Source organism: Neopelma chrysocephalum, unplaced genomic scaffold, assembly GCF_003984885.1.
Source record: "Neopelma chrysocephalum unplaced genomic scaffold, ASM398488v2 Primary Assembly neopelma1_72, whole genome shotgun sequence".
Lineage (NCBI taxonomy): Eukaryota > Metazoa > Chordata > Aves > Passeriformes > Pipridae > Neopelma > Neopelma chrysocephalum.
This window is the reverse complement of record NW_020897732.1, coordinates 1,338,481-1,365,894: the sequence shown is the minus strand read 5'-3', so window position 1 is coordinate 1,365,894 and position 27,414 is coordinate 1,338,481. Positions and strand designations below refer to the sequence as shown.

At 36.2% G+C, this 27,414-nt stretch overlaps 1 protein-coding gene across 7 annotated transcripts in view; it reads left to right on the top strand.

Moving 5' to 3' along the window:
- Positions 1–27,414, top strand: part of ZNF438 (zinc finger protein 438) — a 51,132-nt gene that overhangs the window by 7,224 nt on the left and 16,494 nt on the right. For all 7 annotated transcript variants that reach the window (XM_027686887.1, XM_027686883.1, XM_027686889.1 and 4 more), the window contains one exon: positions 23,990–24,042. In XM_027686887.1, coding sequence (XP_027542688.1) covers positions 24,015–24,042 — 28 coding nt within the window. In that variant the 5' untranslated portion in view covers positions 23,990–24,014. The remainder of the gene's footprint in view (positions 1–23,989; positions 24,043–27,414) is intronic.

Genomic DNA, 27,414 nt, shown 5'->3' with positions numbered 1-27,414 from the left:
TTTAATAAAGCTCATCTAAAAAGTATGTATTGATGGTGGGAGTAAAGCAATTAAGTCTATCCCTAGTTTGTTTATGGGAGAAAAGGTTATGGTATCTAACTAATTTGTTTGCTCTCTTTCCCTGTATTAGATTATATCTAGATGAGATACCCACTAGGAGCCATGTCTAGTTCCCTTGGTAGTATCCACTAATTTACTTTATTTTTATGGTAGACGGGGACATTGAAGAAGAGGTTTTGGGGATTAACATCAGGATCCTCGTTTACTTGGAAAGAATTTATGTAGGGCAGTTGCTTTTGTGACTTGCCACTAGTGAGACGCTGTTCTGTTCAGCTTTGATTTTTCTGTTGCCTGGGCTCATGCGTTAGGTAGGTGTTCCTGCAGTAATTTAATCCAAGTCAGTACACAAGTTTGTTCTGTACCTAGAGTGATGGAATATTTAGGGAGGGTGAGATGAGCTAACGCTGGCCTTCTGTGTCACCCAGCCAACTCCCAGCAAGTATGTAAAAAGTCATAAAAATAGCAGTGGGGGTATCTTAATTAAATGAGCATGCTTGTCGCTCTGCCAGTCTTTTCTCTTGGCATGGTTCAGGTCCTAGAAACTGTTTGCTTTCAGTCTCTATCAAACTCAATTATAAAACTCTGTGATAAAAGCATCAAAAGCGGTGTTCAGCAGGAAAAGACTGCAGAATTGGCTTTTGCTCATTCCCACTGAAATGCCCTTTTCTCTCTGTTTAATAGAGGCTGCAGTTTTTACTTTTGGTGTGTTTAGCAGCAGATTGACTTAAATTTGTTGTATTTGGCTCTAGAGCAGCAAAGAGCAGATGTCAGGGAGGTGCCGTGACAGGAATAAAAAAGTTCAGAAGGCTTGTGGGAATTTGAGGGTGAGGGGGAAGTCTTCCTCCTATTTTTTCCATGCTAGAATCCATATTATAACATTTAGAGCTGGCATTCAGTTCAAAACTTGCTGTGCTGTAAGGGTTGCTGCATTGACGCAGACATTCTTTCCCAGAGCTCAAATTATGGAAACAGAGTTTATTTATAAAATAAAATACGCCTGTGAAATTATAATTGATACCTTAATTATGGAGAACTTGCCTGAAAGATGGTAACTTAGCGATCTGTGGGACATTTTCCTGGCTTAGAATAGCCACGATTTACACTGAAACGTTTTCTCTGTATGAATCTTAGAAATGGAATTCCCCTATCAGGGCAGACAAACTTCAGTAACTGAGAGGTACTCTGTCAGGGATGATAAGCCTAAAATAATGGTCAACTTTTAAACATTATTTAGGCTTGGAACATCTGAAAAGTAAGCTTTGCTGCTTGGGGATTGTCACTATTTGAAAAATATGCATTTAAAAGCCACCACTACATTATGCCAGTCTTTACATAAGCAGGTGGGTGCCAGATGTATGTGGGATCTTGGAGAAGTTTGTTGCTTTGGATTATTTCTTTTCACTTCTGTAATGAGCAGAATGCTCCAAAAGTCAGTGGAGGCTTCTTTTAAAAGAAAGTCTTCTTTGCTTTGATTTAAGGGCCATTTCTGAAACACCTGGTGTAGTTTGTTAGTTAGTAGAATGATTACTTGTTTATCTTTCTCACATCTTTTTTTTCATTCATCATCTACTCGCACTACAAGAGTATATATTGCCACAGTACAGTTTATAGAAACATAAATATGATGTAATTTACATCATATTTACATTTATGTAATTTTGATTGCAGGTTGCTGTATTTGAAAATTGTACCAGTTCTCTGTTGTCTTATATGTAGAAAGATGTACTTAATATTTTCTGGAGATGATGAAAAAGTTTTACTTACAATAATTACAAGTAAAATAATCTGCAGGGGAGGACAGTAATAAATCTGCTTTTCCTTGAGAAGATTGTCATTAATCTTGTATTAGTGTTTTAGTAAACCATGTTGATTCCTTCTTTGGGTCTTGTATTTTAGTGGTGAATCTACACTTTTGTCTAGCTCCACTAGTAGCTTTTATCATTTTCTGGAGAGATGGGATTTGAAATAGAAGGAACGTATGCTATTGTGCACTTCATAAGAATGTAAAGTCTGTCTTTTTTTAACAGAAGCAATTAGTATAATGGTGTGAATTGACAAAAGCTTCATATGTGTAAGGTATGTAATGTACGTGCTCTGTTCTCCTCTTACAAAGTAGGAGTGGAGTGTGCTATTCAGATTTAAGAACAAATCTTCCATCTCTTGTGCTAATGAACAGTGTAAAGGCACTGCTGAAAGAAAACAGGACAAACTATGTTCCCTGTTGGCTGTAGCATGTTGAGTTCTTGGTTAGGTAGCTAATTTCGGTGACTTTAAAGTGACAAGACTGGAAATAATTGTGGTCAGAGCTGCTCCCAAAAGGATTGAGTGAAACCTTTTTGATTTCCTAAATGTAAAGGAAGCCAGGTTTGATCCATAGTTGCTGGGAGGGTTATTCAGACGATGAGTTAGTCCAATCCAGTGCAGGATTTTCTACCTCTGACCAGTTTAGGGCATCTTCTTCTGCTCAAGGTGAGATGCTGAAACTGTGAGAGTTTGGTGTGTTTGATTATTATCATTTATGTTTTGTCATATACTTAATTTCTTGTAGGTATTTTTCACCTGACTGTCAAATTCATTTGTTTACTGCAGTGTTGGAAAGACTTCCTGACCACATAAAAAAGTATTAGAAAAATGGTTAAGTTATGAATTTTGTAATTAAAGACTATATTCTAGATCATTTAAGTAATTTGTGAGATTTCTTTTACATGGTAAGGTTTTTCTTAAAAGAAGCTAACTGTAGAGTCCATTTAGGCTAGATAAAGGTAATACTAGTTTTATTTTTTATGTCGTGATTTCATGCAAGTATTAAACCTCTATTTATGTACTAGCATGCTCTGAAGATAGCTGCATATTGTGAGGAGAGCTGGTGGAAGATGTAATTAAGGTATAATTGATCTAATGCACTGCAGAAGTTTTGAAACTTTTTTGAAGATGTTTCTGCATCTAAAAATCTTCAAATAATTGGTATATAATATCAATGTTCGTTGGAAAGTGAAATTTCTTTTCAATTTTGATACAAAAAACCCTTTTTCATGCTCAAGATTAAACTAGAGCAAACTCTACGCTTAGAGAAACACAGATACCTTTGGAAGATTTAGCCAAGCAACTTTTAGGAAGCAGAAACACTCCTTAGACTAAGAATAATGCTAACTACATTGATGGAAACTCCTGACTATAGAATTGGTTTGTTCTGCATAAGTCTCTTCCTGTTCCAGGAAGCTGTTCGTTTCAGAAAAAAAAAACAAAAAGGTGAAGAACTATTGAAGAAATATTGATTACAAAAGTTGTGGAATAATGGGCTTTAATTGGACCACCAAAAATGCAAGCCAAGGAAACAGAATAATGTCTTGATGGTAGTATCTTGTAATTAGCAAAACATCTTTACCCTAGAAAACAAAAAGTAAAAAAAGAAGTATTATTTGTGTAGTAGACTGTACCTAAATACTATTGCAACTGTCCTGTTTAATCAGGGAATAGGACAGGCTAAGTATCCTGGGTGTTATTTAACCCCGGGGGATTTCGGTGGTGGGACATATAATAATCTTGGACAGTGTAAGCCTTTTTTTGTCTAAGTGGAATTATGTTTTAAAGTGTATGCTGTTTAATAATGGTAACAATTTACTTGAATTGTCTCTTTTATAATGTTTCATATGTGAAACACTAGAAAGACCATTTCCAAAATGTTTATTAATGATTGGAAGGTAATAGATAAACTTAAGTTATTTTTATAGGTTAGTACTAGTTGACAGAGAATAACTGTGCTTGCTTTCTTGGAGGATATTTACAAAGAAGAGTTTCAGGTTTTCTTTAGTGGCCTCTCTCTCCAATACTTGCCTGTGATTCGGGCAAGTTACCTGATAATTCAGTCTTTGGCAATTATCTTTAGAAAGCTGCTCTGTATTGGAAAGGAGAAAATGTTTAGTGTATATCCTTGCAGTGAGGAAGACACTGGGTGGGAATATTAACACACATGCTAAGTTGACTGACTATAGATGTCCTCAAAAGAGGAAGTTTTAAATTTCTGTTGAATTCTAGTCATATTACAAATAACTGTACTTAGAAGCTTACTAATTTTCAAAGCTAGTATCTTTGGAATTTACTTTTTCATTATAAAAATGAAAAGGCCTAGAATATGACATTTTTTACTTTCAGTTTTTTAAAGTTATTATATTTCTTTCTGGAAATAAGGTGAATGCTAGTAACCTCTCAATTAAGAAACCTTACTTGTACTGGTATGCTAGAATCATAGAATATCCCAAGTTGAAAGAAACTCACAGGCATCATTGAGTTCAAATCCTACTAATTTTCAGATGTAAAGTCTAAAGAGGTTTTGCAAAGAGCAGATGTGGTCAGGTGGAAAGTGTTGTTGATTTGCAAAGGAATCCTATGTTAACAGTGCTGCTTCAGGGTCCAGCAGATGAATCAGTTACTAATTCATGTATTGAATGGAATGCTCAGTTTCTGACATGTTACCTACACTTGGGAGGTACAGGAAACACTTCCCGGTTACTGTTACCACCAATTCATCTGCACGGGCATAGTCCTTGTAGCGATCTCTTGGCCTCAAACAAACTTGAGTCAGTTCACCTTGCTGAAAAAAGGCTGTGGTTTTAAGCACATTGAACTGAAAAAGCCATAGCAGTATCACTGGAGTATTTATGCTTTACGTGTACAAGTCCTTTGAAGACAGAATATCTTGCAGCAATATTGAAATATTTTTCTGACCAATCAACAAGCATTGTTATATGCTGTGGGTGGATTTAGCCATCAAAAATTTAGTGGCTTATCTGCTATTGTGGGGGTTTTTGGCTAACATCTTGTATGGATATTGTACTGCTGAATCTTTAATCTGCTGTGGAGACAGACAAATTTAGGAGAAATGACTTTAATCTCTGAAGAACGTGTATTGACTGGGAGAGTTAGTTCAGTTTGTTTTTGCAAGTCACCAACCCTTAGAAGTGGGATTAAGTTTAGTGCAGGAGAAAATGGAACCTTCTCGTTGTCTCCAGAACAAGGTCATGGTGTGTGTCTCTTTTCAGCCTCCATCTCAGTAAAATAATAGAAACTATACTTGCTTCAAGTTTCAGTTTTATCTCCTGAAGAATGGGAGTTACAGTTACTTGTGCAGGCCATAATAAAAGCAATGCCTTTTTGGCCTTCTTGGTTGTTACTTCTTTACCACACCGTAACTGCCCTGTTTGCATGGCCATGCTTGAAATTCTCATGTCCTGATTTTGTATTTTCTTTTTTCCCCCCTCAATTTTATTTATTTAGAGATTCCAGTGAGCAGGTGGCTGAGTAGACTTCAGTCATGCAGGAGCTGGTTATGCATGCAGCTTTAATGATGGCAAAGCCCCACCCACCTTAGATGTGAAGGTAAGGAAAAGGAAACAAAACAGAATCCAACAGAAGAGATGAGAAAAGGAAGACTTTGGTAGTAAAGGAAGGTAGAGGGGAATACCTGAGTGACAAGGTGGAAGAAAAGAAGCTAAAGCGCTAGTATGGTTTGCTGGTTTTGGCAATGCAATATGTGATGATGCTGTTCTGATTTGTAATTTTAAGAACAACTAAAGAAGCATGGTGCTTAAATAAGATAATTTACTGATTTTTAATTGTAAAAGTATCTTTCTATCTTGTTTTTTGGTAGATCAGATATACACCAACTTTGTAGGGGAGCTTATTTTTGTTTAATGAGAGTATATTCATGGTATTTTTCATCAGTAAATTAATAAAAACTTTAGTGCTTGATTTCTTTATTGCTCATCTCTTGTCTGATTGGGGTTATGTGCAGCATTATGTCTTGGTAGATATGAAGGAATGCAGTTTTGCTTAGTGAGGAGCACTTAAAAAAAGTCTCATGTATTAGTAAAATGGTTCCCAGTTCTGTGTGAAGAGCATGTGTATGTGATCACTGTTCACTTTGCAAAATGACACTTAAAGGCTTTGGAACTAGATTGAAGTCCAGTCAGATTACTCAAATTCCTCCATGTCCCTAGAGAACAGAAATTGCTTCACCAACAAATACATATGGTAGCTTGAGCCCATTCTGCTGAGCTATGGGGTTTATTTCAGAATTTGGGAGATTCATTTTCATGGAATAGGTAACTGAGAGAGTTAGCATTCTTGCTTGAATAATGCACTATATATTTTGGAAGGATGTTTCCTGTGACTAAATAAGAACAAGATGTTTGATCATCTTCTAGAGAGGAGGCTGTTTGGTCAGCATAAAGTTAAAAAGTCTGGAAGAGACAACTGACCGTTCTTGTGTGGTGTTTGCAACTTTTTCATGTTTCTTCTGGGCTTTAATTATACTGCATATACATGGCAAGAAGAAAGACCAGGGGTTTTGTTCTTTTTGTGGAGGTGTAGCTTTATCACATCGTTGGGAATTTATAGCCTAGTAATATATAGTGTTTTTTCCATTCCTGTGTTTTGCAATTGGTTTGTACAGCCTCATAGTTTGGCAACTGAGAGCTCACTTTTTCATGATTTTTTTTGGCATGAAAGGGTTACTGTTCACATTTCCTGTGTAATTCCTTCTGATCTTGCTGGGCTGTAATTACTTTCTTGATGTTAAACATTCCCAGGCTCCTATAACCTTCTAGCTTGCTTGCACTGGCCAAGTTTGTCCCAGGTGATCATGTGGGCGAACCTCCTGTTTTTAAGGATAAAAATCTCTCCTTCCTGTGTAAGATAGGCTACATACTCGTTCCTTTGCTGTGCAATCCCAAGAGAAATCTTTTTAAAAATAATAATAAGGTAACACATCACTCCTTTAGAGTCAGATTTAGCAGCCAAAATAGATGACAAATCAAGTGTGTGGGTTTAGAATTTGCTGAATCTTGGTTGAATGACTGTGAGTTCACATGAAAGATTATTTTTTCTTAATACATTTGGAAAATAGGTTACGATATAAAAAAGACAGATTTTGACTGTAGCTTCTTACTTTTGACCATATAATTGGCAAATCTTTTTAAGCTTGTTTGAATGTGGAACTACTTAGCTGAGCCTTCAGGATTCTTTTTTCTTTTAAACATCTAAAAAAAAAGGGAAAGACAGGATCTTACTCAAGTCTGTCTTTCCCACGTAGTTCAATTATCCTGTATTTCTTCTGATTTTCAGTTTTGGGATATAAACAGTAAACCCAAGGTATTATTTTGTTTTTAAATAGAAGTGACTGTATACTACTGAAAAATGTTGACTTCAGAGGTGTGGGAACTGAAGTGTTCTGTTCTGCAAGGGCACTGAAAGGTCCTGTGTGTCACCACTCAGCTGCTCTTCAGCTTTCATGTGGAGGAGACACCTGTAAGAAAGCGAGTGAAGTTTGTTTTCTGTGACCTTTATACTGTTTTCTCACAGTACCAAGAAAGATGCAAGATTGTGGTGGCAGGGTTTTTTTAGGGTGTGAGGAGCTGTAATGTGCTGATACGTTGACATTGGCGGGTGTATTTTTGGTACTGCCTATGTCAGAAGAAGTAGTTGGAGGTTCTGTGTACTGTTGATTCAAGAAGCAGCCCAAATTTTGATACTTCATTCAAGAGCGATCTCATCTTATTATCCTTTTACAGACAATTGTTTTGGTCATAATCCTAGTCTTATTACCTTGTGCATTCAATTGGCTGCTTTGTGAAATTCTCAGGCTGCAAGTAATTCTGTTTTGTTCAGCTGTATTATTGAACTTGCAACACTGATACTCAGAAAAAGTCTTCGCAGTAACTGCTTGACTGAAGTCTTGTGAATGCATAACTTTGAGCTCAGGAGGCTTATATACTTATACCTGGAAGAAAACAGATTGTAGGTAATAAACTGTAACAGTTTGAGCCCTTTTCTTAGTTTAATTCTCATGCATCCCGATGCCTGTGCTTTACTATATAAATAGAAGTTAGAGCAGTTGGTGTGGCTGTTGTTAACTGTGCTGCTATGCTAGTGAAGGATAGGAAGAATATATTTTAATGAAAATGTCTTTTTAATCTTTGCAGGAAGTATTCTCAAATTTGATGGCTTAGTTATAATTGGAATGCAGTCAGTATGCTACCCAGTTCTTAATTGCATACTCCATCATGTAATTGGGAACATGGCTGTCAGATATGCCTGTTTTTGTTTTTGAACCCAGGTGTTCTTACTGGAATATTATTCGACACGCAAAAGTCCAGTCCTGGCATAAAGTATCATGTGAAAAAAAAACGTGAAACACCAAGTGAGTATAACTGGGCAGAAGAAGATACTGCTGATAATTTGAAATTAGGCTGTTCCTTAATCATTTTATTGTGTCCTGCATGTGATCTCAGAGTAGCTGAGATTTTGTAGGAAACTTCATATGAAGAGAGTGGCTTCCTGTGCAACAAATTGCAGCAGAGTAGTGCTTTGGTTAAAGCTTTTTTTTAAAACCACTTACTTTTGACTTTTTATTAATGAAACACTGATGAATTTAGACTTAGTTGAGAGGAAAACTGTATTGAAGCCTGTTTTCCATCTAATAGGATTTATAGATCATCTTGCCTTTTTCTTTACCTGTTTAATTTTGCTTCTACTCAAATGAAGACAAGAAGAATTACATGTTATATTGTAATTAAAGGTAACCTGTTTTGAATTTACTTTGTCAAGTGCTTAGAATGTAACTGACCAGACTTTCCCTTATAAATTTCACCTTTGCAGTGGGAAGTACCCCGAGTGGTAATGAACTTTCTTTTGTGAAAAATCTGTGGTTTCAGGGTCTATGCGAATTACCTGTTGCTTTTTGTATAGAAATCATGTTACAGGAAGTAAGCTGGTTCTGTTGATCTTGTGTGTGTGCAGGTTGATCTTCCAATGGCTTAACTTAAAACTCTTTTGGACTTAGATGTCTCTATTATACTAAAGGCAAGGTGATGCATGTAGCTGTGAAACAGGGAAGAATTGGACCTAACCTTAATGCAGAGAAAGAAACTGTTCACTTTTAACAAGCTGCTATAGAAATAAGGAATAATTTGAATTAGCTGAGCTTTTAAGCTTTCAGATAATGTAGTCAAATGTATTTTTATATTCAGAGTTGTACAAGTTCTCTTTTAGAGAAGACATGTAAATTACTGTTGTGACAAAATGCACAAATATGTCTAGGTTTGATACTAATTAGTTCCTTTCACTTGTATAAGGAAAGATTAAGTGCCTCAGTTTAAAACTGGCTATAAGAAGTAGCATGTAAACAAATTTAACACACATCCGATGTAATAGCACATTTTGTAGAACTACAGGCACTTTGTTTTTAAATGCAGTGGTTTCTCACTTTCAGTGTTCACTAACTGTTTAATCACAGAGCACCTCTTGACTAGATTTTTAAGTACAGTTTTTATCTCCATGAACCCATGGCTTTTTTGAGTTACTTGAACTGTATATAACAGAGTCTTAAGTACTGCTAAAATGTTGATTAGCACTCTGATAGAATTATGTTGTTTACCACTGGTGCACAAAAAGAGTCACAGAATCACAGAGTATCCTGAGTTGGAAGGATCATTGAAGTCCAAATTCTGGTCCTGCACAGAGCAACCCCAAGAATCACACCATGAGCCTGAGAGCATTGTCCAAACACTTCTTGAGCTCTGTCAGGCTTGGTGCTGTGACTCCTTCCCCGGGGAGCCTGTCCCAGTGCCCAACCACCCTGTGGGTGAAGAATCTTTTCCTAATACCCAGCCTAAATCTCCTCTGACACAGCTTCAGGCCATTCCCTCGGGTCTTGTCACTGATCACCACACAGAAGAGATCAGTGCCTTCCCTCTGCTTCCCCTTGTGAGGAAGCTGTAGATTTCAATGAGGTCTCGCTTTGGTCTTCTCCAGGCTGAAAAGAGAAATAGAACAGTTCAGACTGTATAGTTGCTACTTGAGACAAAAATTCCTCTTCTGCTACACTGCCCACTCAGAATTTCTTGGTTTGAGCAGTGCTTGTAAGGATAAATAACAGGTATTCTGGGTAAAACTACCATCTTTCGTTTAAAAACTGAAATGGGCATGATTTCTATAGCTTAAAATTAGATAACAGTCAACTGACAAAAGTAACTGTGCGTTAAAGACTTGGCACTGGAACCAGTAATTTCAGATTAGGTGAGAATCCCTACCACTTTAATAAGTTAGTTGGTGAGCTGTTGTCTTGGACCTGGTGATCTGCACAAACTCATTTGAGTTCTGAATCATACCCATTGAGAAAAAGAATTTTGTCTTTTTTTCTGAAATAACTGAAACTGGTGTATGTGTTTGTATTAGTAAGTGGATTTCAGGTGGCATTGTTTTGCTGTAGAATAGGAAACACAGTGATTGGGGTACTGTGGTGATAATTTTCCCAATTACACCTAATGTTTAACATTAGTTCTATTTTTTTGTTTCTAGATGGTTAACATATTTTTGAAAGTATCTCTTTTCGAAGTTCACTAAGCATGCATCCAGCTTGTATTTATTCACTGGATTTTTACTAAATAAAATAGATGGGTATTTTTTTAAGGGAAAAAAACCGAACACCCCTGCTCTCTGCAGTTTATTGATGTTTACAGTAGTGCAAGCAAGGTCCGAGATGTCTGTTACTTCTGATCATTGAAAGAAAGCTCGCATCTTCAGTGATGGAAATAGCTTGTTTGCAGCTCTTACTGGCTAGTTAAAACGTTTTCTGTGATCCACAGATAAATACAGGAACAAAAGATACCTGATAGCCACGTTCAGAGACTACTGTTCAGCAAATGAAGAAAAGGAGATTAAAGGTAGTGATAGAGGCATTGGCATTTTTTTTCTGTGCCAAGAGAAAATGAAGTATCATGACATTTTTAACATTTGAGATGCAGTATCACCCAGAATTTTTGCAAGTTCTGTCTATATTTTTAAGGCTCTTTAATTGTATGGTTTTAGATGAACAGTCATGAAAGCAGAGAACCTTATAAGGTGTTTAACAGTTTGAAACATGTTAGGAAACAGAATATGCTGTATCCTTATTATACCTGTGTTTCTGCTGTATAGAAAGAGTTCTATTCTTGTCATCTGGTCTGATGCCTGAAGCAGTTCTATGCTGTCTATGTGATCTGCTAAATGTATATATATTGCCTAAATTTGTTACTTATTGGAGGTTTCTTTAAAAAATCCTCTCTGAAACTTTGCTTTGCAAAACCTTAAAGCTTAATTCTTCCATCTGTATAAAATGAATTTGGTTTCCAGTCTGTGGATTTTCATGACCTTTAAATGCTATAGGTGTTGCAGCGGGCAGCTTTGCAAATACTTTCAAATTGTATATGTATGTAACCAGAAATATTGAAAAAATGAGTTACCTGTTTATCTTTAAAGATAACTAGCATCAATGGAAAAGCTTTTTTTTTTTTTTTTTTAGATTAATCAAAGGGCTGTGGGTTGGAAGGGAACTCTCTGTCATCACCATTTCATGTTTCTTTTTACAGGTTAATTCAGTTCTGACTTGTATCATGGTCATTGACATTTACATGCTATAGGTCATGAGGCCTGCATGCAGCAAGTGAATTCACACAGATCAGAAATACCTTAGAAGGAAAGTGCAGAATGTCTTTGGCAGTTATCACCATTATTTTTTCTCTCCACTCCTCTCTGCCAGCGCTCTATAAAAAAGTGGTAGAGCTGGATGAACGAATGTTTGATACAAAAGACGATGCAGGTTGTTGGCATGCACCCAGCACGCATCTCAAAACGGCAAAGTTTACAGCACAGATCTTATGTTATTTCACTATTAGTGAAAGGTGAATGGACTTTACAGAGAGAAAGTGAATATGGTAGAAATAATATGAAGGGTTTTCTGCTTTCCTGCAAGGGAAGCATTGATGTTAATTTTTACAGAAATCCACTTGGTAATGTTCTTTCCATATTAAAAGTCTTATCTAAATCTTTCAGGGTACTGTGTTCTTTGTCCAGGTTTATATATTTCTGCTATTTAGTGCTAGTTTTTGAGATAAAGCAAAATGATAAATTTAAAAAAACCCAAATCACAGCTGTGTAACGAAAATGATAGCGGACCAAAATAACTTATATGTTAAAACATGTTTAATGAGTGTTTACTGTGAAAACTAGTGTCTCATCAAAACTGTGTAGACTTTTCTGTGATCTTGTACATTAATCATTCTGCACTGCCTCCTTGAACAGTTCTCACCATTCAGAAGACGAGTAGTACTGTGCCAGGGTTTTTTATCTGAAAAAAATATATTAGAGGCTTTTTGTAAATGTAATTCAGATCCTAGAAACATGAGTAGTTTCTTAAAACTCCTTTTGTATTCAATAAAGGAAAATTATGAGAATTCAGCCTGTTGCAGGTATTGGAAGCTCGTACTGATAAATCAATTGGCCACTGATCAATTTCTGAAGCTTCTAAAATACTTCTTCATATATATATATACACAAATATATATACACACACATATGTATACATATACATATATACTTACATACACGACAGTTTTCTATCAAATAAAAGCCACATTATTATTTTGAATTCTGTACAGGTTTTTCTTTCTGATGCATGTAGAATAAATAGTGCAGATGTGTTAGGAACTGTGACCTAACTTCTTGTGTTGAGAGCCAAGAACAAGTTCTGCATGCGTGTATCTCCTATTTTAATCTTTAAAAGAAGAGCAAACTTAAAAAGCAAAGAGTACTTGAGCATAAAAATGTGACTAACTTGATAACTGCTTGCTCATTTAGTTATTCCCAGAGCAATTCTTCTCTTAGGAAACATGATTTGTTTGGTTAAAACAAGGTAAGAAGGGGAGTGAAGTTAGCAATACAGTTTTAAAGAATGAGGAGCTGATGATGGCAAGCACTATATGGCTTGGAGACAGGTGGTTAAGGAGGTAAAGTTATTAATAAAAATCTGTGGGCAGTAGAGTACAATGGAGCTCTTTAAATATAGAGGGTGTTCTTGAAGGATACAAAAGCTCAGTAATGATAGAAGTCCAATAACAGGCAAGGATGATAAATTTCTGCTGTGCAGAAAAAGGCATAAATATTCAATAAATATTATGTTCTGTATTCAGAAAGAGGCTGGATGATGCTTTTACATCTCACCACCTCCATCATTAGTGATGGGAAAAATGTATTATCACTGTACCAGCAACTATTAATGTTAAATGTTTTTAAATCTGCTGCACTGACACCTACAGATACTAAAAAAGAAAAAAAGCTTAGAAGCCACATGAATTATTCATTTTGAGTTTTAACAAATTGTGGAACAGTGGAGAAATTCTGGAAGGCTGGAGGAGAAGGGGAACTAATGTGCCCAAATTTAGAAAGTATAATATGTGCACCTTGAAAAGTCCAGTAGTATTACGCCAGTGAAGATTTAAAGGAGAATTGCATAATTAATGCTGATCAGAATGGGCAGGCCAGACCTTGTACAGCTGCATGGGGTTACTCCTTTCTGTGAACCGAGATTAGACTGACTGGCCTGTAGTTTCCCAAATTCTCTTCCTTGCCTTTCTTGAGGATGGGTGTACTATGTGCCAGTTTCCAGTCTTTGGTAATCTCTCTTGATGCCATGACTTTAAAAAGATTATAGAGTGCATCCTTGTAGTGACACTGACCAGCTCTCTGAACCATCAGGGATAGATCCTTCTGATCCTGTGGATTTGTATAACTGCATCTTCATCTACTGTTGGTAATATTATATTTTATGATTCTATTTTAGTACCTCAACCTTTTCCATGGCTTCTTTCCCCTTCTTTGCTAAGCATTTGGCCCACTTTTTCCTTAGCCTTTCTTTTGTTGCCAGTGTACTTGCAGAACTCTTGTCACCTTTCCCATCCCTTGTTATTTGCAACTCCAGGTGACCTTTGCCTTTCTTATTTCTCTCTGTGCATGCTTGAGCAGTGTCTTAAATAATTAAAACTCTGCTGAAATCTAGAGACACTGAACACGACTAGCAAAGTTTGGATTTGGCCCTAGTGTAGGAATTAGTACCACTATTCAAAAAATAGATTTTTGGTTATTTAATTACCCTAAGTGAGCAGCACTTTAATGTTAGAATTTGAAGGCTTGACATGACTCAAGCAGTGTAGGTGCCCCACAGCATGGTTTTTATGGGCAATTATTGAAAAGGTGTGTCAACCCTAAAAAACTTAGTTGCTCTAAAAGCTTGGTCATGCTTAATTGTTTTTCTCTTGAAGTACTAATTCAGTTTGGTCTTGCTTAGTTTGAGATTTAACTGAATGCATTAGGAATACAAATATCCGTAGGAACAGAAGACAAAGCTGGAGGCCCATAGAGAAAGAAGAATGTTCCCAGGGTTAGCATAGTCTGCACACCACAGCTGGTTGCTGGACAGTGTCCAGGAATAATTTTGACATGTTTATTTCACATTTTTTCTCTGTGAACATGTTTTGAGGACACTTCATTAAATATGTCCGATAGTCTTTGAAGCTCTGTGCCTTTAACATTTTTCAAACAACAAACAGGGTGATGGATACAAAAATGAAAATTATACTGGCAAGGACTATTTGCACAATGAGAACAACATAAGCTAAGTGAGTGAAGGCAATGGACTAGGACAGATTAGACTTTGATTTATTCCTTTTTTGTATGTTTAACTGTGTGAAGGTTTTTGTAATAAGTACGTATGTTTCATCAGTAACATTGTGCTGAAAGACAGTAATAAATCCCTGAAAAAAGGAATCATTTAAGTGAATCGTAGAATATTAATATACACTTTGTCTTGTAAATGTCCTGTATATTGCATGGTGAATGGTGTACCAGTTTGAACAACTGCTGATATTTTGTGTGCTTCTTGATGGTAATCCATTGTCAACAAAACTAGATAAACCTATGGAATACTTTTGTCTACTAAATTTTACTATTAGTATTAAAAAATGTGTTTATATCAGACTGACTAGAAAATATACTCTGTTATGTCCTGATTGTTCTTAAAATAAATGATATATTGGTCACTTCCACCGACCAGTTGCTTTGTCTGTTGGGTCAGACTTCCAGGAGCTCCCAACCAGGGAACTGGGACATTCCATGCAGGAGAATCCATTGAAGTGGTCACAGTCCTTTCCCAGAAAATGAGAGGGATATGACTGAGCAAAGAATGGCGACAAACAGCTGAACTTCTCTGCCGGGGTCTGTATGAAATAGTCTGGACACAGCAGCAGCAGGGAGGGCAGATGCTGCCTCTGCTGGGTGTGCTCAGCACACAACTGGGCTGTCACTTCTCTTGCTGCAGCTCTCACAAGGGCTCTACAACAGTAGTTCACTTCTTCAGCTGTGGGAGTTGAACTGCCCTTAGTTGTGCAAGATAATTTTGACTGTGTCAGTTGCATGTCGGGATTCTTTCTATCTGCAGTATTCTTTAACACCTAAGGCACCTACTATGAGAGAACTTATATAAAATGTGACCTTTTAATTTTTGTGCTAAATTTGGAACTCTGAGTTTTATGAGGGTGCTTCAGTGAGATTATGTTCTAATTTGTAAACTTACTGTTTGATGATTCTTCCACTGTAGAATAGTTTATTATATGCTTAGGAGGCAGTAAAGGAGGAAGTCAGTATAAGATTGACTTCAATATAACATTGAAGTTGCTTATGACAGTCATTAGATTTTTATGGGTTTTTTAGGTGTGACCTATTAAATACATATTCCTTTCTAGTGAGTAGGATCGTGTTTGGGAAACATAGGGTATAATTTGTAGTTGAGCAATGTTTTTAATGTTCAACATCATTAAAAAAATCCAACTACTGCATTTACTTCTCTGGTTTTAAAAGTGTGTATATTCTTGAAGTGTACTGGGCACTAAACTATCCAGAAAGGATGTCCTTAGCTGTGGAACAGTCTGGGCTAGCAGCATTAGAGGCAAAGTTTCTGGGCAGAATCCATGCAGCACCAAACCAGTCAGAGCAGTTCTTAGTGCAACATCTGATCAGTTACCTGGTATATTTTTTACTCCAGGGATATCTGTGAGGACCAGCTGTGCCTCACAACGGTTACACGTGAATGAATTCTACTTCATTTAGAGGTTATTTTGAGTTCAAATGCAGAAAATAGGCTTTTTCCTTCAATGTAAGTAACTAAATATTTCAGTGTATAATTCACATTTAGAGCTTTTTTGGTAGAGAGAAGTTAGGCCTTAGAATTTAGTGTGCTTTGAATGGTCTTAGGCAGGTGGCAGTGTTTGGAGTTTTTTGGCACCAATACCATTTTTCTGTTCTTTGTTTCTTTAACTTCTGTCTTTGAAGCTTGTGTGTATGTGTTACAGATGAGTCCTTTTGAGGGGAACTTTTCAGAGAAAGTTGTTACTTGGTAGGCAATTTGGATTTTAACATCTTGGAAATACATACCATCTTGGCCAAGCTCATGTATTGCTTGATCGGGCATAGTCATAGTGATAGTAAGATTGTTTTATTTTTTTTAAATTTTTATATTTCAGTTCTTGAATGCTTGTTTTCTTGGTTCTGGAGGCCTATAGAGAAAAGTACATTGAATAAGATACATTGAAGTTACAAAATATACACTGCATTTTATAAATTATGGAGGCTATTTGCACAAACTTTATAAATGTCACAATGTAGCTTTCTTGATGACCTTTTAAGAAACTCTGTAATGAAAATTCTTATAGATACAGCTGTAGATGATGCTCACTTTACTTATTTGGTACCATGGCAAAATTTAGCACTATGCTCAAGTTTGCAGGTATAAAATCATAAATAATTCCATTATTTTAGTCAGAATTGCAAAAGCAATTCACCTTGCAAAGCTTGAAGTGTTTTTTTGCTTTTTGTCAGCTGTTGATTACCTTTCTTCTAAGTAGAACATCAAAAACATACCCAGGCTATATGAAAATGATGAAACCCTGTACAAAATCCTTCCTGAATGGCACAGGAAGTTTTATCAGAGGGATTCAGATTAGAGTGGAATAACCTGAAATATTTTAGTCAAAATAGAAGAAGTGATTGATTGATTGTTGTTTAGTCTTTCCAGAATTTAAGGGCCAGCTGTGATTCTGTAAAGAATTCAGTGCCACGTTTCAAACTTAAATCAGTCAAATTGTACAGGTGAATGGATTGTACTCTTGTCTTAATCATTAAATTAGTAATGGATTTTTTTAGGACTGTGTTATCTGACACATTCAAATACATTTTGAGTACGTGTGATTAAGTTCTGAGGTATCAAGTATCTCCAAAATATGTTAGGACTACCAAATTAACAAAACTTGCTCTCCTTTCAGCATTGCAGTCCTGGCTGGTTATTTCTATAGTCTAAATTACTAATTAATAGAATCCTAAAATTTTCATTGGAAGTTGTTGTTATACTACATGTAATAGCTTATTCCTCAAATGTCAAAGTTGAGGAAGATGAAAAAACCCAAGTAATATACAAGTAATGTGTTTTGGGTTTTTTTTTTGTCTTTCCTTTAGTCATCTTTAATTATTTGGTTGGTGCCTTTGTACATTAACCTCATCCTACTCTTTGAAATAACCTGTTTTTCTGTAGCGTAAGAACAGCTAAATAAAAGGTATATATGGCAATTTATTACAAAATGTCTTCTTTCTCTGCCAGTCTTTGAAATTCTTTTTAATCATTCAGCATAACATGAAACATGGGAGGTTTAGCAAATCTGAACTATGGTAGGAGCGTTCCAACAGGATTGGAGCGATCTGTCCTATGTATGTAGACCCAGTTTTTCTGTGATTTTCAGGCTATCCTGAAAATATAAGCAAATATAATTTGATTTCTGAAAGGCAATTGTTGAGGTTTTCAAGACCCATCTGGACAAAGCTGTAAGCCCAGTTTTGACCCTGTTTTGAGCAGGGAAGTTGGACAGGATGTCCTTGGGTGGTCCCTGCCAACCTGAGTGATTGTGTGAGTAGGTTTATACACAATTGTAGATGTTTGTCTAGTTCTGTGAAGTTTTATTTTAACTCCACTGAAATTGCTGTTTAGTGTTTGTGATATTGTTTATCTGAATGATGTCCGTTTGTCTTCTGAAAGAAAGCTGATGTACTGCAGCAGATACGTAGTGGAAGATATATGATGTAATCTGTTCTTATTAGACTAAAGCAGTAATTAATTATGAACAAAAAAGTCTCCCAATTTAATCAGGCATTGCAAACTGAAAACCATAATGGTGTACTCCAATTCCACCATAAATGACATAACATATTCCTTACAGAAGTGTAAGGTACATAGATTGTGTCTTGTGAAACTGCGTTATTGAGAATCCCAGCAGAGCTTCAAACCAGTTTGGACCCAAGCAATAAATTAATGCTTGATTAATGACCAGGACAGCATGGCAGGGGGAGGAACAGGAGTAGAAGGAATTGCACAGTTTGAATTTTAAAGTAAATTCTAGATTAGTCATTACCAAATAAGAATGCTAGATGTTTTTGTTTCTAGGTTTTTTTTTAAAAAACACTAAGTTAATTTGAAATTGTAAGAACTATGGACAGCATAGATTTCATGTAGTATGTAATAAAAATGAAATTAGTTTGTATTTTCCAGAACTATTTTTTCTAGCTGCCCTCAGAATCAAGAACAAAATGTAGCAATTTATATTGATTCGTCATTTCACAGTTACTTTCACAACAGTAATATCCAAGACTGTATTTTAAATCAGAAGCTTTGACCTTTTAATGCAGAGTAATGGCAAAGATGTCTAATACAGATGTGGAACTTACGCAGGTCTCCAGTTTGTGGCATTTAAAGCACCACTACTGAGAAGCTATTTACTAAGGAAAACATAAAATGATAATATTTCCTTTTAAATTGGATATTTGGAAAAAAATATGATGTTTTTTGGCATTCACTTCATTGTCTTATATTAGGCATAATAGTGGCTGTGCTATTCCTTGCTCTTTTTTAGTTTTTTGGAATGAAGTTGTTTTCTTAAGTGGAAGATAGTTGGAGTTATTTATAGTCGTAAAAACTGTTCAACTCCAATTTGTTTAATACACATACATTTCATAGAATGAAGAATCAATATTGCTCCTTCTTTAGCCTTCTCTTCTCCCAGCATCCTTTTGAGAAATTTCACTTCTATGCATTTTTTCACAGGTCCTTGAATTTGCTCTCTTGGAGATAGTTATAGTTGTAAAATAGGAATTACTGAGACTGTATGCTGGGCTGGATGCAATAGTAGAAAATGTGTGGAAAAGCCTCATTTCTTGCAGTGTACGTGCTAGTCTTTATTCATACAATTGAAAAACCTTAGTAGTTGATTTTGAAAGACTAATCTCCTCAAGAAAAGCAATCATTTTTCATTTGCTTGCTATTTTAAGCTGAATGTTGAAGTTGCCCTATGTTGTTTCATAAATAAGCTTTTATTCTCAGCAACATGTTACTGAAAGTAGCATAGAACCTGTCGTGTAGGCACAGTTCCACTCCGACAGATGGGCATGGGGTAGGCATGCCAGCCAACCCTTCCCCACTTCACCCAACAGAGTATGAAGGGAAGCATTTGTCCAGGATTGCCACTGTGGCATTCAGTGCATGCAAGGCTTGAACTTCAGGAAATGCACTCGGACTGGCCCATCTCACAGGATGACCAAAAGTTTAAAAATAGCCTGAGTTTTAGGGTCTGCTGGGTTTGTGCTGTTCTGTTTCTTTTTGTGGTTCTGCTGAAGTCATCTAATGGGCTCAGCCAAAAGAATTCTGCCATGGACACACGTTTCTCCCTGGTTAATTATCTAAGTATGGAATCATAAGCACTCTATAATTTCACTTGTAAGAAAGCCGTTCTTTGTGACTACATCCATATCTCTTTGGGTGTAGAACAGGAAGACAAGGATCTACTGATACAGGATGAAATCCTGGTGTAAAAATACAATGTGAAATAGAAAACTTTGAATAAATCATACATTTGAGACTGAAGATGAGGATACTGAAATGCAGAATATTTTTGCAGGTTTTTGGAAGTGCAAATAAGCTATTGCTTGGTTATTTGGGCTTGGGATTTTGGAGGGGTTTTCATTTTTTAAACAAATTGGCTTAATGCCTTGTGCTTGATTTTATAAAGTAGCCAAGCACTGCAGGCATTTGGCAAATATACTTGCTTGAACAAATGCTTTTGTGTGTTACACTAGTCAGTCTTTGTGTCTGTCATTTTTATCTTCCTCAGTATATTCACGTAGCTTCAGTGTGTTAATCTTTTATTTCAAGTCTAACTTGGCCTTTATATACCAATGGATTTTGCTAACTTTCCTGGAAGCTATGTTGATTCAATACTTTCATGCTTCTAGGGAAACCTGGTTTCAGTTGAAAAGTTTCTAAATTAAGGGAAATAATGTTTGCATGGCACTCATTTACAAGGTTGCACAGTATGTGAAATAACAGGTGTGAAAAATGAAGTGAATAAATTTGCTTTTGAAACACAAATGGGCATTTCATGGGCTTCTATCAGGAGAATGTCTTTTCTTAACTGTTCTAAGTATTTAATTTTTCCTTTTAGCTGAGTGTTTTCCTTCAGAAATTAAATTACATAATATTTGACTAACACTTCTTTGCATGCTTAGTTTTAAATTAAAATTCATAATTAAGCTTAGTATGAAATTATAAGATTTGATTTAATGCTTTCTTCCGGTACCTGAACTAATGTTCACTGCATTAGAAGGCGCAGTCATCATTGAGGAGCTTTGTTCTTTTAACAAAAGGTACCAAAAATAAATTCGGTTAGGGTCATAGTGGTTTAGTTTAATACTGTTATGATAATAAGTCCTATAATTACTTTCAGATAGTTCTTCTTCCCCAGAGGATGAGGTTTTTAGTTTTGATGTCTGCTTAAAGCATGAGAATGACAGTAAAATTAATGTCATAACCTTTACAGCCTATTTATCGCTTTCTATGTAATATCCTAAAGGATTTTGTGTAACACCTAAGATAAATGTCTTAGTATGGACAAGCATCAAATTAGGTTAATTGGGTTCAACTGATATTCAGATTCAGTGTGTCTATCAGGACACCTGTTTCATATAAAAGACCTGTGGGTATCGTCCTGTGAAAATTGCTTTTAAATTATTACATGTATATGCTCTGCTTTCTTTGGTTGTTAGAGACCAAGTAACAGTGTAGGATTTTTTTCCAGTTTATTTACTATTTTTGCCTCTTCTGATTGAAAATTAATTTATCCTTTCATTCTGTGGTAACATAAGGAATAATATAGGCATGACGGAGCTTGTTTTATGTCATTAAGATAGATTTTACTTCCTAATTCTGTTCAACTCCTCTTCACTTGAAATTCTTGTAATAGATTTCTTTTCATCTCTGAGTAGTCAGCAGCAGATCTCTAGAGAACTGTTTTGAGTTCTGGAGTACTGTGGCTTGAATGATTTTACTTACTGTCCTATGCTAGGGTTACAAAGTAAATAAAACAAATTTTAAGATTATATAGAATTTTAAAAGTTTTGTCATTGGGATAGGCTCTCAGGTGGAGAAGAATTTAAGAGAATATAAGATAGAAATAATTGATGTCATCTCCAGTATTTGGAAAGAGCCAGTATTGGACTCAAATATAACCAGGGAAAACTGTAAGAGCGTTTGCCTCCTCAGTATTCAGTAAAAACAGTTGGATATCCTGAATTATTAGTTGGTGACCTAAAATTTGTTCTGGGTGTAAGACTGTAAAACAGATGGGGCACTCTTACATAATATAATCCTCCCATACACAGGGAAGGACCATGAAAACCTAAAAAGTGTGACTTCAGAATAATAATTTTGAGAATCTTCATTTGAACATAATTTCTTACATTGTTTTTACAAGAATATGTGTTTCTTTAACCACTTCAGTACATTTTGAAGTGCTGGGAATATTAAAGCAGAAGGAAAACTTTGACTGACTTTGATTCTCTTAAAAGATGTTATTGATCAATACAGTCTTAAAAAAGGATGTGTTACAGTGTAGGTGACACAGAAGTTGTAACCCCACACTAGTTTCTAGAGGTGTTTTGCCATTCCAAAATTACATCGAAGTGGTCTGTTCCATTCTTGTATGTTAAGGGAGTTGTGTGTATGTTCCCATGATGTTAAGCTACATTTGGATGAGCTGACATGTTTGTGTGCTGGGTCTGACAGCTCAGGGGTTGGCTGGTTAAGTACCACGGACAGAGGCTCTTTGGGGGAGCCTGGGACCTGCTGGTACTTGTCAGCAAACCTCTACCAGGAGGTGCTAGTTGATGTAGCAGAGCTGCTTATTATGTATGGCTCAGCAAAGTAGGTACAGGTAGCAAAGAGCTTCACTGAGAGGTCTCCTCACAGCAACCACACTTAATGTTCTTTTATGCTTTGGTGTTGAACTTCCTGAAAATGGAATTGGTTTTGCCTCTTTTTTACTTCACTGCTACCTACAGAACCATCTCCTTCCCAGAACCTCACCATGGCTGTTTGAGAGTCAATTGCATGATGGTACAGAAATATATTCAAGACTTATTTCGTTTGGGAAGTGCATCAAAATTTGTCCTAACTATTTCTGTATTTAACCAAGACCAATTTTTGGTAATTTGTGTGGGTCTTGGGTGCATGTTTGGCATGTTCTTTATGTAAAATTCTCTTGGCTATTAAATTGACTGGGAAAGTAAGCAATCTCCACATCCATGCGGATGGATTTCTTTGTGGGAATGTTGTAGATGTGCACTGGTATGAAAGCCTGGATCTGGGTAAACCCCCAAGAAGTTGTAGTTCCATCTATGTCAGTCAATAGGCATATCTGTTACCTTCCCAAAGCCTCCAACTGCATCAGGAGAATAAGAGCTTTATACCCTTTGTGACTTCTTACATGTGGTGGTCAGTTGAACCCCGAACTATTATGCAGCCATTCCAAAAGCTAGACCATTTTATGAAAAAGAAAATGTAAGTGGATAATAACACAGTTTTATATTGTCACTATATTATACTATGTCTTTCTTACTTGACTGTTGAATCACACTTCACCAAAGCTTGAAGAACACACTTGACTGCACTGGAGAGAATTAGCTAATTCTTAAGTTACTGGGTGGCTATTTGATGTAATACCATTTTGTAAAATGTAGTGCATCAGATCTTGTTCTAAGTACCAACATCAAATTCAGGAGGGATGGCAGTGTAATATTTGGTTCACAAGAACAAGTTAATATCTTCACTGTAGTATCCACAGAAGATTCTGCTGGTCAGCCAGTTCTGTGGGATCCATGCAGTCACATAGAATCACAGAATGGTTTGGATCGGAAGGGACCTTAGGAGCCATCCAGTTCCAAACCTCCTACCGTGGTCATGGACACCTTCCACTGGACTAGGCTGCTCAAAGCTGTGTCCAGTTTGGCCTTAAACACTTCCAGGGATGGGGCATTCACAGCTTCTCTGGGAAACCTGTTCCAGTGCCTCACCACCCTTATAGTAAAAAATTTCTTCCTAATATCTAATCTAAACCTACCGTCTTTCACTTTAAAGCCGTTACCCCTTGTCCTATTTGTATGTGTCCTTGTAAAAAGTCCCTCTCCAGCTTTCCTGCAGGCTGCCTTTAGGTACTGGAAGGTGCTCTAAGGTCTCTCTGGAGCCTTCTTTTCTTCAGATCCCCAGCTCTCTCAGCCTGTCTTCATAGGAGAGGTGTTCCAGCCCTGTGATCAACTTAGTGGTTCTCCTCTGGGAGCCTCTCCAACAAGTCCAGCAGGTGTTTAAAGGAAAATGACCGTACATTGTCTGTGATTCTTAAGAATGCAGTTTCCCATTGGAATTTATTACATTCCCTCTTTCCTGGCTTTAACAGGGTTTTTCAATTACAAGAAGCCTAAGTTAGTAGTGCACAGTGTTGAAATATGGAGAGTGCATATAAGGGCCCAAAGAAACACTTGGTTTAAAACTCTGGTGGTGATTTTGCATGAGATATGGACATACTGGTATCCATTCTGAAATACAAGTCTAGAAACTGTTGCCATTGTCCTATTAATTTTTTGGTTAGTTTCTGAAAAATTATCAGAGCCTCTAAGTGTCTGTATTTCTTTCCAGGAACATTGCCATAACATTGAGCGTAATGCAGAATCCATTAACAATTTCTGCAGGTATAGTATGCTTTCTATACTTCTTTTGGAAATTAGATGCTTGTGATTCAAAATGTGGAAGAAATTTCATCCTTATTAATTGCTGTATGACTCTTGTCTACTATTCTACAGTAGTATGGTTTTTAAAAAAAAGCTGTTATACTGCAGCGTTTATCACTTTAAGCAGTTGCAATAGCTAGAACTGTTTTCTTCTTTAGGGTATTGCTAATTACTGTTACCACCTGTAGGTGAAACTTGAAAAGCATAAATCTGCTTCTTGTTTGATTCAACAGAATTGTGTTCAGGTTTTATTACATTTTTTTAAATTCTCATATATTTGAAAATCATTGCTATATTTGATCCCCATATAATATGGGGTCAAATCTATCTCCAAATTATGCTACAAGACTAGGAGAAACAAGAAAATAAACATTAACTTAGACTTTTTTTTTTTATTTTGAATGCCTTTTCTCCAGCAGTCCTATCCTTACTAACATTTTTTGTGTTTAACTCTTTGTTCCATGTTTTGTCTCTTCAAAAGTCGACTTTTGTTTTATATGGTTTTCAGTAGGGTTAGTGTCTTGATTTTTTTCCTTCCATTATTAGTAAGGATCTTAGTGCTGAACTGTGTATTCCCAAGCCTCTAAATGTGTAGCTGTAACTTCAGTTTCCTTTCCCTTTTGATCTGTCACAATGCTGACATTTAAATATGATTTTTAACATGAGTGTCATTTTTAATGATGCTTCTTAAATGTGAGTGAATGTTTGATGGATACGACATCTGCTCTAATGGATCTTTCAGAACCATTGCTGGTTGTCAGTTAACTTTCCATTGTTAGTACTTATGTTAATTAAGAAAAGCACTATATATTACTTAACTTGAAGCCTCGAGCTTTTACTGTCATGTAAGTTTATACTTTACCTGTTCTGTGAAGACCGAGTATTTTTACGATGCTGTAATAATTCTGAGGAAGTGGTTTCTGAAGCATGTCATGCAAATTGATGTTAGCTGATGAGTTCTGTGTCTAATGGGACTATTCTTTCAAGGGAGATAGTACTTACTGTTGGGTAAAGCTGTCCACCCCTCAGTGTGCTCTACATCTGTATGCTTGTGACTGAAGTACTTCATCTGAACACTTAAAAGCCTTAATTTAATTTTTCCTTTAAGTAACAGGAATTTGACCCTGGTTACAGTCTTATGTTAAAGCCATTTCTGAATAATAGGAGGAGAATATAGACTGTGAAGCTGTTTGCAAACTTGAAACTGATTAATCATTTGCTTTGAGATTTTTTCGAAGGCTATTTTTTTCCCCTAAACCAAAATCCATTCCAGTCAGAGTTATCCAGTGTTATCAACTTGCACCTGGAGTGAATGGTAGACTTTGGAAGTGAGCGTTCATTTTAGAAGTCATAACCAGATCATGACCAGGAACTATATCAGTGTGAAACAATAATATTCTACAAATATATTAGTATCTATATTTTTTTTACTCTTTTACTCTTATACTTTTTTGTCTTTGCATCAAACACCACTTGTTTCTTAAATGTGACACTTTGAAAATATGGAGGCTATTAGCAATTTATAATGGTTTATGTACATGTCTAACATTGTTGCATTTCTTACAAATAAAAGGTTTGAAAATAAATGATATTCATATTAGAACCTATCCATCAGTTACATGCAGTATAGCATTTTTGTCAGTGTTTCCATACTTCAAAAGTGCTTGTTATTTTTCAGTTAAGTATGGAAGTAATGATTAGTGCAAGTTCTTTGAGTGACAGCATAAACCCTTCACTGCTGCGATTTGTCATGTAGTAGCAGGAGTTCTGTAATTGGATCTGTACTCCTTCAGGACATCTGTATTTTTCTCAATTTAAAATATTTTATAAGAAAGGTGATTATCTCTTATATAACAAGCAATCATAACTCCATGTTCAAATAGATACACTTTTCTGAATAATGACAAATATCTAACTTCTCAGATTTTATTTTTTCCTAGGAATTATGACATTATCATTGAAGCATCATATTCTATCATTCACACTCATGTTAAATATTTACCAGAGCAAGTGATGGGGTTTTTTTACAATGCTCAATAATGACATAAAATACCAGTGTGCCTCAGTGAACTGAAAAACCTTTGGCCTTGTCAGATTTATAAAATGTTTTTTTAAATGACTCTGACACAAAATAATTGTGTATCTTATACAAATATTTTGCAAAATATAAGGCTATCCTGATTTACCTAGGAATTTATTTAATACTTTTTGTCTTTTTTAAATATACATTGGAAAAGGATATCACCAGCTGAAGTAATAGTTTTTCTCCTTGAGTATGTTTATTTTCATTTTTTTTTAAATCCATAGGCTTTTTTTTAAAGTTAATGTATAGTTCAGTCATTTTGTATCCATGTTAGTATGGTCATTTGGTGCTGGGAGATCTCAAACTTCAATTAGCCATGTAAATGTGTTTCTTAGCATCAGCTCTCACGTTGCTGGAACCCCTGCTGCCTTTCTATCATTAACATAAATGCAGGTGCAAATAGCATTTATGTACTTTGATAGAAAGCAGTTGGAGACGTTTCACTGTGGGACACGACACTTTCAGATTGTGTACATCTGTTCAAATAATGTATCCAAGCCAGTGACATGAATGCAAGGATAAAAACATCTGCCCCTGAGACCATTTGCCATACAGCAGATGCTTACATCTTTATTTATGCAGATGGTTTGTGTGATGAGCTGAGCGGTGATGAAAGCGAGAAAGTTTCACAAAGATTCCGGGGTATTCCTTGGGATGGGAAAATATGTTGGTAACAGTGCTTTATTTTCATATGTCTGCCAAAAGAAGAACATCTATTATAAATACTGGCACTTCTAGTAACAGGGACATACCATTTCGGACATCAACTAGATTAACACAAAATCACTAAAGCATTTTTTTTTTAATCTCCTGCACAATAATTGTACTGCAGTTATAGAAGATACTAAATAGTTTAATGGGAGTAATTACTTTTAAACAGGCAAGCTCAGCTACTTTGCTTCAAGATGTTCTCAAGTTATGCAAAATATTGAATTGACTGAAAAGTTTGCAGAGGTAGAATGCTTTGAAATACTAACCGAACTCATCACAGAGTTGTTCAGAGGTTGTGTGAGGTGCTGTACAAGATTCCATGACTTCGTGGATTTTTCAGGACAAGCCATATTTAGCGTTACAAAACCATTAGAGAAATAGTTTAGCCTGTCTGTTGTTTGAAAATTACCGTAGGGTAGTCGACGCGAGTTGCAGATCCAAACTGAGCTGGCACTCGGGGAACAGGAGGTGCCCGGGAGTGGCTTCCCGGCGGCAGCAGGACTCGCCTGGCGCGGCGGTGGCCGGAGGCTGCGGCCATG